Here is a 13,707-nt window from a genome sequence, read left to right on the forward strand (position 1 = left end):
CGCACAGCCTCTGTAAATCCACTGGAAAACCCTGAGGGGCAGGCAGGGGACATCAAGGTCTCTGGTGTCCCAGGAAGACAAGGGTGCTAAGGACTTGGGCGTTGAGCTAAGCAAGACACCAGAGGGAAGAAGGCTGCCTGGGAGTCTGGGTCTGGGCACTTTCCCTCTGGCCCCCTCTGGAGGTAGACCAAGGACCATCAACAGCTGTAGAGGGTCTCACTGTCTCACTGGGATGGGGGCAAACCCACGAGGCAAGCTATGCTGAATGAAGAGGGCGCCACATGGGCTCAGCCAGGCCCAGTCCCCCTAGTTCGTTCCCAGGCGAGCGATGCTCATGTGGCTGAAGGGCGTCCCCTGGACTGACTCCCTTCCCTGGGGTTGGTGGAGAGCAGGCAGAGAGGAGAGCGACAGCCATGAAGGGGAGACACAGCCTGTCCCCAGGGTCCCCACTGAGGCTCTCAGTCCCTGTTCTTCTCAGAGGAGGTGGGGGAAACTGACCTTCTCCTGGGGCCACCCACTGACTCCTGATGTCCCTGCCACCTGGCTCACTCCAAGCCGCTTTGGCTGGTGAACTCCAACGATTCTTCCTCACCTGCCCCATGAATGTTTCTTAAGTACCAAAGAAACCCAGAAAGAAAATGCCAACTGCTGGCTCACGAGGGGCCCAGCCACCCAGCTGCTGAAGGCTGGTCTCAAGAAGCTCTCTTCTCCCCTGTGCCCGGGGGCAGATGCTCTCCCCTGGGGACTGGTTAAAACTTACAGCCTCCTGGGCTTAGCGCAGGTCGGATGAATTCACTCCTGGGAGCCGGACCCTGACCCTCACGGCTCTGGCCAAACAACTGATGCTCCTGGGACGAGCTTCCTACTCAGCACAGTGACCATCTCCCCCGCCCCCCTTCCCCCCACAATGTACTGGTAAGCAGGTGAGTGGCCTGCCACCCCCAACAAGGTCTCCTTTCTCACTCACTGGCCACTCTTAAGAACCATCACTCTCTCCCATTTCTAGTTTCAGGGGCCTGTCCTGTTCAGAAGGACGGTGGTGGCAGATGCACGGAACTAGGGCCACTCTGTGACAACACTACATCCGCAGCACTACCTTTTGCCCTCTGTAGGCTGACACATGCTGCTCAAAAGCACCAACATCCATACAGCGGACTGACCCCCCTTCAGCCCTCAGGAGGAGAGCTTGGTGTTAGGGTTGGAAGGCCTGGATTCGACTCCTGCTCCCACAGTTACTGGCTCTGGGTGGTAGGAAGTAACTTCATGCTCTCAAGTCCAGTGTCTCTGTTGGCAAAGTGGGAATAGTGGTCCCCACAGCCCTAGGCTGGTGTGAGGATCTGAAGAGGACCCGGATGGCCAAGTGCTTTGTAGACCAAGTGCTCTCTGCCTGCTTTGTGCAGCCCTGTTCTGCCAGCAGTGTGACTTTGGGGGCGTCTCTTAACCCTCCTGAGCCCAGCCAGGGACCTCCTCTATAAAATGGGGATTACGTGTGATAGCGCTGCTATCCTCAGGGATTGAGGATTCAATGAGGTACCTCCCAGGGGAGGCAAGCCGCCTTGGTGCATGACCGTGGAAGCCGAGGCAGGCTCTGCAGGGAATGTCAGGTCTGAGATCTGGAGGGAGCAGCCCAGGGAAGACTCCTCTGTTGCACTGATCGGAGACTGTCTTCTGCCTGGAACTGCCCCCCCCCCCCGCCTGTTCCCAAGGCCTTGGGGAGCTCCCCTGCACCCCACGAGGACAAGCCCTGTCCCAGAGGAGAGGCTGCCTCCTGTCTGAGAGTCTGGCATCACTCTCTCCGGGCGGCTCCACTGGGCCTGATCATTTGCGTCTCTGGAGAGAGCCCCCCACAGGGTCCTGCAGCCGGCAGGCTGGAATGCGCTTCTCTGGATGTTTCTGAGATGGATATTTCTGCACTGGAGCTGTGGTCAGGGGAGGCCCTGCACATTCCTGACCAGGGACACTGAGCCCGCGCCAAGCTGTGGGGCCTTGAGCAGAGATGAAGGGGATCTGAGAGTAGGCCAGGGCTGTCCCTGCACAGAATATCCACAAAGTGTCATCTCTTTCAGCTCAGCACTGTCCCGGGGGCTCCTGCACACCACCTGGGCTTGGTCCGGGCTCTAGAGTGGACCTTCAGCCCAGAAAAGGAAGCGTGTTGGGGAGAGGGGGTGGAAGCACTTCCTGGGGGCTGGCTGAGGTCTGCTGAGTGACCAGGAGAGGGTGAAGAGGGACAATCAGGGTTCAGGTTGTCATTACCCTCTGGTTCAGCTGGAGTCATGGGGCACCCATGAGTTCAGCTGAGCGGATGAGGGCGCCCACTGTTTCAGCGGGAGTCATGGGGACACCCACTGGCCAGGATCCAGGCAATGCATCCAAACGCAGGTTGGAGCCTCTCACTTCCCTCCTCCAGCACCTGTCAAATCAAGTCCATCCCCCAGAGTCCAGCACTCAGCCCCCTCCAGGGCCTGCTCCCGACCACCTTTCCTTGGCATGCTCGTGCCCTTCAGCTGGTCTCATGCTGTTTCCACACCCTGGAAAGCGCCCACTGCCCATCTTCACCTACCCAAGTCCTCACTCTTCGTTCAAGCCTGCCTGCAGCACCACCTGCTTCCGGAAGCCTTCTCAGATCCCCGTTCTAGTCATTCCATTAGGATTTAGCACACATTCCATTCCACTTGTGGTTTCGGGATTCTACTGGACCAGAGGCTCCTTGGCGAACGATCTGGGTCTTAGTTTGTCATTCTCTTAGTGTGGTGCCTGGAGAGCTCAGTGATTTTTGGTACACTGACTGAAATGAAGGCTGACCTTGGTTCTAAGGAGACTCAGAGGGTCCAGGGACCCCAAGGACACACCTGAGCCCCACTTTGGGTGCTCTAACTTTCCTGCCTGCCTGCTTGAAGATCAAGAAATCAAAGCGTCTCAGGGTTGGGAAGAGTCCTAAAAGCCATTGATTGCAGCCCCCTATCTGCTCTATGGGCAGTGCATCATCCTCTTGATGTGTCGACTTGGCCAGGCTAAATAAAGCCCCTGGTTATTTAATCAAACGCCAATCTAGAGGTTGCTGTGAAGGCTTTTTGTAGATGTGATTAAAGTCCATAATCAGTTGTCTTTAAGTAAAAGAAATTACCCTAGATAATCTGCATGGGTCTGATTCAATCAGGTGAAAGGCTTTAAGAGTTGAGCTGGAGCTAAGGATTCCCTGAAGAAGAAATTATGTGGTGGACAGGGCCTCCGCTCGTGCAGGGAGGAGTTCCAGCCTGTCCTTCCTGATGACCTGATGTACAGGTTTTGACCTTGCCCAGCCCACCACTTGATCACATAAGCCAACCCCTTGTAATACATATCTTAATATATATATCTCCTACTGGTTCTACTTCTCTGGTTGAACCTTGACTGATACAGGTGACCTCTGCTGCATGCCCATCCCGTGTCTTTTGTATGCTTCTTCTGAAGGGGAGCTCACCACCTCTTAAGGCAGCATGGTACCTCTTTGGCCAGGTTCAACTCTGATAAGTGCTAAAATATATTGGACTTAAGTCTTTTTATGGGCTCTCCCCACAAGTGCTGATTCAACTCCATGTGGCCCATCAGCCTCAGGTTGATTCTTTTATCTTTCAAGAGCCCAGCAGAAATTTGAAGGCAGCACTCATACTCTGCAGGCTTGCTTCCACCGAGTGCCCTTCACTTGACAGGCTGCTTCCCTCCTCTGACTCTCCCCTCAGCTGTTGATGTTCCTCTGGAAGTGCGCAGACACATGTGGCCTGACACATCCGGGAGACAGTAGGCCTGTCCTGCTAACTGCATTCCACACTGTAGCTGGCAACGGGATGAGTGTATCTGGCGGCCATAGGGCCTGGCGACTTCTATGGGCCTTTGCTGTCTGGGTCCCAGGCCGTGAAAGAAGAAATGAGCCTGCGCCTCTTCCTCTAATGGGGGCTGGAGGCCGTACTGCCCCCCCCCCCCACAGACTTTGGGTGGACGCAACGAGGGAGGGGCCAGTTTCCTGCTTTGATGTTTAATCTCTGAGGGATCTGAGGCACTTCCCCCCAGAGTGGGGAGGAAAGCGGGACAGCTGAGGACCAGCGGATTCTTGTTTGGAGGCTTCCCTATGGGATAAGCGCTCTTCCATTCCTCCCCATCCACCCTCTCCACTGCCCTTTCTCCTACGCACTGTGACTGCATAGCACGTGGCCCCGCCAAGCTCCGGGGCTGGCTCCCATGGGGCAAGTCACAGCCCTGCTCCAAGCCTCAGGGAATGGCCCATTAGCTCTGAGGCCATTGGCTCTAACATTTCATGACCAGATTCCTAAGGATTTTTTCAGTTCTAAATCTTCTTGTTCTTAAAGCTGTGGTCCACATGTCTGTGTATTCCCAGAAGTCAGGTCTCCAGGTTATTTAGATCCTTGCTACTAAAAGTGTGGACTGTGGACCAACAGCATCAGGTCCCTTGAGGCCTTGCTAGAAATGAGTCTCAGGCCCCATGCCAGACCTGCTGATTCAGAATCTATATGTAAACGAGATCAACCAGGTCATCCCCTGGATCTGACTGTTGAGAAACATTAACATAGAAAGTTCTGTATTGCTGAGCTAGCCTACATCAGTTCCCCCAGTGGTACACCTCTGTACAGATGGAAAGACTGAGGCACACTAGGGAAGCGTTTGTTCTCCCATGAGTACTGGGGCAGGAGAGAGAGAGATAGAGAGAATGAGGAAGAGAGAGAGAAAGATGGGAAGAGATAGGAAGAGGGATGGAGAGAGAGAGGGAGAGAGATAGGAAGAGAGAGAGAGAGAGAGGGAGAGAGAGAGGGAGGGAAACAATTTGTCTAAGGGCCTCTCAGGGCAGAGAAAGAACCCCATTTCTACATTTCTAGCTCCTAGGCTAGCCTTCTGCCTTGTATCCATAGCAACCATTGCCCCCTTCACAAAGAGGTCCTTGAGTGTCACTGGAGGAAGCAGGGTGGGGGTTAGTCCCAGCTTGGCAGGGATCCCAGGAGGCCACAAGGCCAGGAGGCCTGGAGCAGTTTGCTCTAGGCAGCAGCTGGGGCCAGCTGTAGCAAAACGGGAAAGCCAGAGTGTGACTTGGGGCCGTAGCTTGGGCAGAGCGGCTCCAGGTGAGGAGCAGGTCTCACCTGCCTGAGCAGGGTCAGCTCCTGGACAACGGGCAAGTGTGGACAGACAGAGAGGCGGTGGCATTAGCTTGGCCATTGACTGCTCTCTTGACGACCTTGAGAGGAATTTGACACATGACTTGCTGAGGACCAGAGGCTAACGAGGGATCAGGAAGAGGCCCCGGGCCAGCAGAACGGGCTGGCTGGCAGCTTGCTGTCTTTTCTAAGAGCTCGTGGGGCACCCAAGAACGTGGAGCAAGGCGTCAGTAAATGGGGCTCCAAGGCCAGCTCTGATGACAATGGCAAGTGTGGCCTTTAGCAAGCCCTTTTTCCAACCTGAATTGTAGCTTCCACACAGTAAAATGATGGCTGGAGCTAAAATTTGGATTTCTCTGTGGGCTATCTGCTTTACCCACAGTCCCAGGGGCAGCAGACCCTGAAACTCGGGCCACAGCTAGAGTGCCCTGCATGGGCCCTGGTGCCCATTTTCGTCATTTGTGATGTTCCCACAGAAGGATGGAAGAGGCTCCGTGGGGGGGAAGGGGCTGTGTGGCTCTGAGAAGAGGTACTCCCCACAGTATGGGGGGTGGGCCCTGGCACTGCTGTTTTATATTCACAGGGTGCTGGGCCAATCTCTGACCCTTTCTGAGCCTCCCTTTCCTCGACTGCAACCGGATAACAGCACCGGTCCTTCCAGGACAGTGGCGGGAATGCCGGGGATGAGAAGGGCCTGGGACAGTGCCTGGAGTGTTAGAGACACGTGGCTCCCCCCTGAGTCCAAGGCAGAGATGAAGTGACTTGTCCGGGGGAGAGGGAGTGCCCATCTTGGGTCTCCGCCGAGATTGCCCAAACTGATAATCGTCTCGGTCAGAGCGGGGGCTCTTCCCTTCCTGCTGGCTGACTGCGGGAAAATCACTTTTGCATTTTTTTAAAATTACAAAATCAACGCACAGATTCACCGTTTGTGCTGCCAGCTGAAAGCTGTTTGTAGCGGTGATTTGCATTCATCTGTACTTGTTTACGTTTTCTTCGAAAATACGTATTGTGTTTGTCTTGTCTCCACTGTGGTCAGCCGTGTGCCTTCTATTTCTGTCCGATTCTCACCCCCACTCCCTCCATGTCTCCAGTCCTCAGTCATGATGTGTGTGGGACCTGGCCATGTCGGCGGGAGGCACAGCAGCCGGAAGGACCCCTGGTCAAATACACCCACTTTGTAGGGGAGGAAGTGGATGGTCGTAGAGGACCAGCAACTGAACCGAGTGGAACTGGAACTTTTGCCTTCTTGTTCCAGCCCAGGGCAGGCTCTCCTACTAGTGGGCCCCTCGCTCTCTCCGACTGGCTTTCTGCGGTGCTGGGCTGCTCTGAGGAGGGAGTACTGCTGCTGAGCCTGCGTGCCAGGCAGACTCCAGGTGTAGGTGATGATCTTGAAAGCCTGGGGTGGGGGGGTGGGATGAGAAGGATGAAGGGCAGCGGGTAGCAGCCTCTGGTTTTCAACCCCACTGTCCCCACCTGTGAGGAAGGAGCAGTGGCGGCTGTGGTCATGGTAAAATCCATGGGAAACTGCAGTCCCCTTCAGGGAGGAAGCCATACTACATGGACAAGAATATTAAATAACACTAATAATTGCAGATACTGTTTATTAAGTGCCTACTCTGTACCAGGCACTTTCTGGGTATTATCCCATTTAATCCTGAGAGGCAGGTATTATCCGCCCATTTTGTAAAGCTCAGGGGGACTAATTTGTTCAAGATCACATAGCTGGGGGGAGGGGGAGTTAGGGGAGAGGTGGGCTGAGAGACGAACCCAGGCACTCTGGCTTTCCAGCCAGTGGCCACGTTTCTACACCACCCTCAGCCAGGGCTTGTGTGGTTGAAGCAGAGGGATGGCCTGTGAGCAGGGAGGCAGGAACTGCCGATTGAGAGTGGGCAGTGGGACTGTTCCAGGCTGGGCTGCCCTTCCATCCTCCTGGGAAGTCAAAAGAGGACTGGGAACAGTAGAGTGATAAGCCGTCCTGAGGCCCCAGTGCTAAGAATGATGGCGGGTGGGGAGGGGAACAGGCCAGGGTGATGGAGAGAAGGTGTGGGCTCTAATCAGGGTTGGACCTTCAACTTTCTGTGTGACTTCAGGCACTGACTCACCTCTCTGGGTGTCTGCATGATTGCTAATATTTCCTTTCACTCTTATTGGAGGGCTTTGGGGTTGGGGGATGGCAGGTCACTTCTGCACTTTCCTCCTTCTTGGAAGGATGGAACGAGTACAGGTCCCTTCATGGGCAGCCTGCTTGAACTCATAATCAGAGGGGTCCCAGGCCAGGTGGCGGGCAATAGGAACCCGTGCTCAGCTGAGAGCAGGCTGGAAGCTGAGGCAAGAGCAGAGAAGAAGCCTTTTAGCTCCAGCCCCCTCAGCTAATCAGTCACTTGGTCTCTTGTTGCCTTAGAGTCACAAGGATTCTGGGGACCTGCAGTGGGAGAATGGGCACCTGTGAGCCTGTGGCAGGCTCAGGCAGGCCTGGTGCTGGGCACCAGGTTGGCCCAGGGTCAGGATTCCGGGAAGCAGCAGGCTAGCTGTACTGTTCTGCAGAGGGCTTTACTAGGGGCAAGACAAGCTGTGGCTGCTCCGAGATACAAGGGTCTGGGCTGAGTTCTTGAAGCAGAGAAAGAACTGGCAAAATATCCAGGGCATGAGAGTCAGGGAGGCTCAGCTGGGTCTGGGCAGGTGCCTCCTTTCCAGTGGCAAGGCCACGGGGGAGTCATTTACATTCACAGCCTTAAGTTCCTCTGCTGAAAAATGTAGGTAATAATGCCCACCTTGAAGGGTCGGTAAGGGAATAAAGTGAGGGGATACAAATAAAGAGTTTTGGAGAGAGCCTGCCACAAGATAGGTATTACATGGTGGCTACTATTATTATTGTTGCTGTTAATAATAATAACAAATAAAGAGGCATCCTGAACAAGGGGAAGGAGTGGGGGCCTGGGAGGCTGTGTGACTCCCACCGCCTCTCTGTAAGAGCAGGGGTGGCACCAGCTGATCTCAAGGCCCCTTCCTGCTCTGACAGCCTCCGGGCTATGAATAGATGGGGCTGGGGCCCCGGAGGAGTTTAATGACTCAACAGAGAGAGAGAGAGAGAGAGAGGATAAGCTTCCCAGAAAAGAGTTTCCGTTTGCATTTGATGAACTTAGGGCCCAACAAAGGAAGGGTTTCCTGGCTGGGAGGCCAGAGATGAGGGAGCTGAGGAATCCTTGCAGCCAGCAGAGACTGTGACTAACCAGGTGAATGACTAACGCAGACCCCGCTGACCCTCAACCAATCAAGGCAGCCTGTGGGTGTCCTGCAAGCTGGCATCACTGAGCACATCTTGGTCATGCCAACAATCCTGGCTGGCTGGCTCTGGGCGTCACAGCATATGGAGGCAGAGGAAGCAGCGAGAGACCAGCAGGGAAAAGAGCACTAGGCTTGGAGTCAGAAGACCCAGCGTCTTGCTCTAACTCCGCTACTCACCAGCTGCATTACTTTGGGGAAGCCCCCCCCCACCCCCGCCGCCCCGGCCCTCCATGCCTTCATCAGTGCAGGGAAGCTAACAATGCCTGCCCTGGAAACGTCCCTGAGCTGTGAAGGCCGGGGCTCAAGACCTGAGACGAAAGTGCATTATGATCATTAAGGTACTGAACAAATGGGAGGTTCTGTCATTATTCTACCTCGATTGGATTGCCGGTGCCTCAGGAGACCCATTAGGGTCCCCAAAGGGAGCAGGTGGAGAGAGGCTGCTGCCTTTGGGTTTTGGGTCAAGATCACTCTAACAGAGGGCCCCTTCCAGCCATCTGACCACAGCCCAGACAGGTCCTTAGGACTCAACAGTCCTTAGGGCAGAGCTGTCGACAGCTCCCAGCCAGGCAGCACAGCCAGAGTGAAGGTGACAAAAAGCCAGGGACGGTTGAGTGAGGCAGGGAGTGGGCAGTGCCGGTCTGGGGGCCCCACAGAACTAGGGTGGTGCTGTGATGCTGTCTTTCCTCTTGCCCAGCACTTTGTAAATAAATAATCACCAGAACCACACTCTGTCTGCCTCTCCCTCTGTCTGTCAGCTCTTAGCATCTCTCCTGGTGAGGACGATGAGCACTTTGGGAAACAGCAGGGACGCAGGGAAAAGACCATGCCCTTTCATTTCTGTACACCTTACACCCAGTAATAGCCGCCTTTGAATGCTCATGTGTGCCTCTGGGTACTGTGCCAGCCCAGGGAGTATGGACACGGGCACCACGGGGCCTTGCCCACATGGAGGTTAATTACAGTGTGGTCGAAGAGATGAAATACAGCCCCTTAAATGTAAATAACCATGCACAAGAGACTCCGCTGTCACCCAGGTCCCCATCCTGACAGTAAGCTTTGTGGTGATGCAGAACAGTGGCTTGAGATGTTCTGGGAGAGTTTAAGGAAGATATGGGGTTTAAGCTGGACCTGCAAGTTTAGCTTGGACGAGATAAATAGAAGAGAGAGAAAAAGGCGTGTCAGACAGGCACACTTACAGTATTTTCAGGGCACAGTCTGGCTGCAGTGGAGGGATCATGTCAGCAAGAAGCGAGAAATGAAGTTGGGCATAGAGATTGGAGCCAGGTATAAAGGTCCTTACAATCTGAGATCAGGAGCAGATTCCTTGCATAGGGGGAGCCATCGAGGGCTTCTGAGTAGGGTACTGGGATGGTCAAGGCTCTGCTTTGGGGAGATTCTTTCTGGCAGCATTGTCTGGGGTGAGGGGGTGGAATGAGGCTGGAGGCAAGAAGGTCAATTGGGAGATGACTGGGGAGCAGAGGATAGTGGGACAGAAGAAAGGGGGCACATAACCGAGGGTGTAATGTGTGGGAGGAGGGAGAGGGAAGGCCTGAGAGTGTTCAGTGCTCCTAAAACCCTGGCAGGTGGCAGTGCTGCACGAGAAGGGAGGAGACCCCTGGACTGGTCCTTCCCAAGAAAGCAAGCTGCTTGATTTTGGGGCAGGCCTGAGTGTTAGCCTGCCCTAAACTCACAGGGTCCGCAGAAGCCAGAGGTGCCCCCATTTGGGCCACCCATTTGTGGCCCCTCTTTTTCCTCTTCTGAGAGAGGAACCCAGAAACCACACAGCACAGCTCCACGTGGCCCCGAGAGCCGCAGAGCCTCGGCACAGAGCCCTACAGTGGGGAGACTGCAGGGACAGCGCGTAGTCCTGCCTTTTACCTTCTCGACTCCTGTTGACTCCCAGGAAAACACTGCCATCTTGTCATGGGCAATGCCAAGTGGCAACGAGCCCCTGGGAGCTCAGCCAAGGCAAGGAGGGGACCAGGGAGAGGAGAGGGAATGGGAAATATGGAGGACACAGCTCCTGGAGGCATCCCGATGGGCTCTGGGGAAAGGTGGGCTGGGAGCGTGTAAGGACTGGGAGGAGCCCTTGAGATCATTTCAGCCAACCTCTGTCTGTCGGGAGGTGAGCCTGAGACCCAGGCAGGGGACAGGACTTGCCCAAGGTCACACAGCAGGAGAAGTGATGGAGCTGGGCTGGAATCACAGAGTCTGGGGAGTGGGTAAGGTGCTTACTTCCGCCTGGACACCTTTGAACGGCACGACAAGGGCCTTACTGGAGATTTCTTTCCTGGACATCGGTTTGTGAGCTGCGTGTCTGCGCCTGCTTGTGCTCCACATGTGCTTGTGTGTGCCTGTGTGTGCACCCGTTCCTGTGTTGTGAGTCTGGGTGTGTGTATGTCTTCCAGTGCCTGCTGTTGGCCTTGGCTTGGAGAAGAGAACTGGGGCTATTCCTGTGAGGTGACTGTTTTCCTGGGACAGCAAAGAGGGCAGACAAGGCTGGATCTGGCTTCCTGCACCAGCTCTGCTACCTTCACAAAATGAAAGGCACTGGCTGGTGGTGCCCAAACTCCGGGAACTGGACACACACACACACACACACACACACACTAAGAGGCACTTACAGCCAGCAGTTACAGGGTGTTTCAAGCACCCAGAGTGGCCCAGAGTGCCGGGTACCTGCATCCACTGGGCTCCCTGGAGCCCCGCCGGTACCGGGTGCGGAAGCCCCTCTGCAGGGACGCCGAGGAGTGGAACACTCCCGGCGGCTCCCACCGAGCGCCCTGCTCCACGGCCTGGCCGGGCCACACCCCTCCTCCCCAGCCTCTGCCGGTTGTTCCTGCCCCTCTCACACACTTCAGAGTCCCCTGGGGCCCCGCGCAGCCTGGCAGGGACAAGTTGGGGCTGGCCCGGCTGGAGAGTCAGGTCCGGAGCCAGGAATCGACGCCTCCCCTGAGTCCTGTTCCCGCGGAGCAGACACGCCAGGCTGAACTCGGGTTTCTGGGAGCGCGGGGTTCGGCGCCAAGACCCTCTCCCGGGGAAGCCCTCTCCCGGGGAAGCCCCCTCCCGGGACAGCCCCCTCCCGGGTCCCCGTACTACCCGCCCCAGGGTCCCCGCCCCCTGCCCGGCGAGTAGTTACCGATGGTGGTGATGACGGTGATGGCGAAGTAGAAGGAGCCGGCGAAGCGCCACTGCACGCCGGCCTTGTGCGGCTTGAGGAGCAGCACGACGCGCTCGAGCTCCTCGTAGCCGCCTTGGCTGAGGTTGTAGCGCGCCCGCAGCTCCTGCTGCCGCAGCTCCAGCCGCTGCCGCTCCATCATCTCGGGCTCCGACTCGAGCGCGTCGAAGACCGCGGCGCCCACCAGCAGGTAGGTGAAGGTGCACACGATGAGCGCCAGCGTGCGCACGTTCTGCCGCTTCATCGTCCCGCCCGGGCCGCCGCCGGCCACCCGGCGCCCCCGGCCCGCGCCCCGGCCTCGGCCGCCGCTGCTGCTGCCCCGCAGGCGGCCTGGGGCATGGCTGCGCTCGCCGCTCCCCGCGCCGGGCACCCGCTCCGCGCCCCGGGGCCGCCGCCGCCAACGGCGCCGCCGCCGCGGAGCTGTCCCTTCAGCACCACCCACCTCCCTCCTCCGCCCGGCCCCGCTCCCGCCCTCCGCCCCCCGCCCGCAGGCCGCCTCCTCCCGCCAGCCCTCCCGCCCAGCCAAATAAGGACTGGGGAGACGCGCCGAGGGAGGGAGGGGGGGCCGGCGGAGGGGGAGGGGGCGGGGAGCCTGGCGGGCCGCGGGGAGAGACGGCAGGACGGAAAAGAGACCCAGGGAACGGGAGAACTAGGCAGGGAAACGCAGGCAACTACAGAGGGAGAGAGAGAGAGAGAGAGAGAGAGGCAGAGGGGGGTGTGACAGACGCGGAGACGAAACCCGAGGTAGACTCATAGACACAGAGAAAGAAGAGGCAGGCAGGAAAATACCGAGCAAGAGAGGCAGAGAGCGGCAGACCACGACAGGGAGACCCGGAGAGCTGGAGGTAAACTGAGAACACAGAAATGGAAGAGCTAGGAGAGGAAAGGCAGAGTGAGCGCCCACCCCACCCCGCCCCGCCCCACGCCGCCCCAGCCCTCCACAGAAATCACAGATGCTATGGCTGGAAGGGGCCTCGGGCCTCGCTTCTGCCGTTTGCTATGAGGATGAGGACATTGAGGCACAGAGCGGTCAAGTGGCTCGCAAAGGCCCCCGGTGAGTCAGTGCTAGCCCCCGGACTCAGCCACGCTTTCCCCCCTTGCAGGCCACAGCCCGTCCTCTGTGCCAGGCTGCTGGCTCGCTCAGAAACAGGAGGGCACAGCTGTGGACCTGGGCACCTGTGGGCCAACACCCAAGGGAAAACCCTGCTCTCATAAAATGTGTCCATTCCCAGGGGAGCATGGCTCCCCAGATTGGCCGAGAAAGTGCAGACAGGTAGCCTAGGCCAGGAGCACCCAGTCCCAATGGCCTCCTGCTCTGCTGCCCACGGCCTGTCAGGCTTTTTGGACTCATTCATGGGCCCTGTCCGGCACCAGCAGGCCAGGCTGGGCTTGGGCTTCCAGGGACAACGCCGGCACCTGCATGGGGCATCCTCGCAGAAGTGAGATCTCTATGAAATAGGGCAGGTGGAGCCCAGATCTGGAGGCCTCCCTGTGCCTCAGTTTCTCCATTTGTCAACATGGTAACAGTGGTGGTGAGGCGGGGAAGGCTGTGGGGCTGCAGGCAAGGTGTCTGCCCCTCTCAGAGTCTCACTTCCTTATCTCCTCGATGAGGTGCCATGGCAGCTGATCCTGCAGGCCTTGCTCAGCTGCAAACAACTCCAGACTTGGATGGGCTCAGTGAGCAGAATGCCTGGAATGCAAAGCCCACTGCCAAGGCAGGTCAAAAGTCTTTCATGGGACCCTGGCATGGGCCACGAGGAGAGACATGAAAGAGGCCCCAAGGCCCCCGACTGAGGGCAGGCCCAGGCCCAGGAGGCAGCCAGCTGGAGCGGGAGCACCATCTGCCTGCAGCCTGGGCGGGCCTGTCCCTGCCGGACACTACCCTGCTTTTCCCAGGAGCGCCACCAGCTCATTCTTTCCTTCAACAAGTGTGTATCAGGCATCCGCTGTGTGTCAGGCTAGGCATGTTATCACACTCGCTATCTCTAGTCCTTGCCACAACCCCGAATGGTCATGTCCATTTTATAGATGGGGACGCTGAGGCTAAAGGCAGTGCGGAATTCATCTGGGAAGAGACTTCAGCCGCCCCCCAAGCCCACG

At 57.2% G+C, this 13,707-nt stretch overlaps 1 protein-coding gene across 1 annotated transcript in view; it reads right to left on the reverse strand.

Annotated features, from left to right (window-relative positions):
- The window catches only part of KCNK3 (potassium two pore domain channel subfamily K member 3), a 37,348-nt gene extending 25,359 nt beyond the window's left edge, over nucleotides 1-11,989 (reverse strand). Inside the window, exon 1 of the mRNA XM_053925278.1 lies at nucleotides 11,569-11,989. Within this exon, the coding sequence (XP_053781253.1) occupies nucleotides 11,569-11,851 (283 nt within the window). The 5' untranslated portion in view covers nucleotides 11,852-11,989. The remainder of the gene's footprint in view (nucleotides 1-11,568) is intronic.
- Nucleotides 11,990-13,707: the final 1,718 nt, after the last annotated feature.

Source organism: Desmodus rotundus, chromosome 5 (genome assembly GCF_022682495.2).
Source record: "Desmodus rotundus isolate HL8 chromosome 5, HLdesRot8A.1, whole genome shotgun sequence".
NCBI classification, from domain to species: domain Eukaryota; kingdom Metazoa; phylum Chordata; class Mammalia; order Chiroptera; family Phyllostomidae; genus Desmodus; species Desmodus rotundus.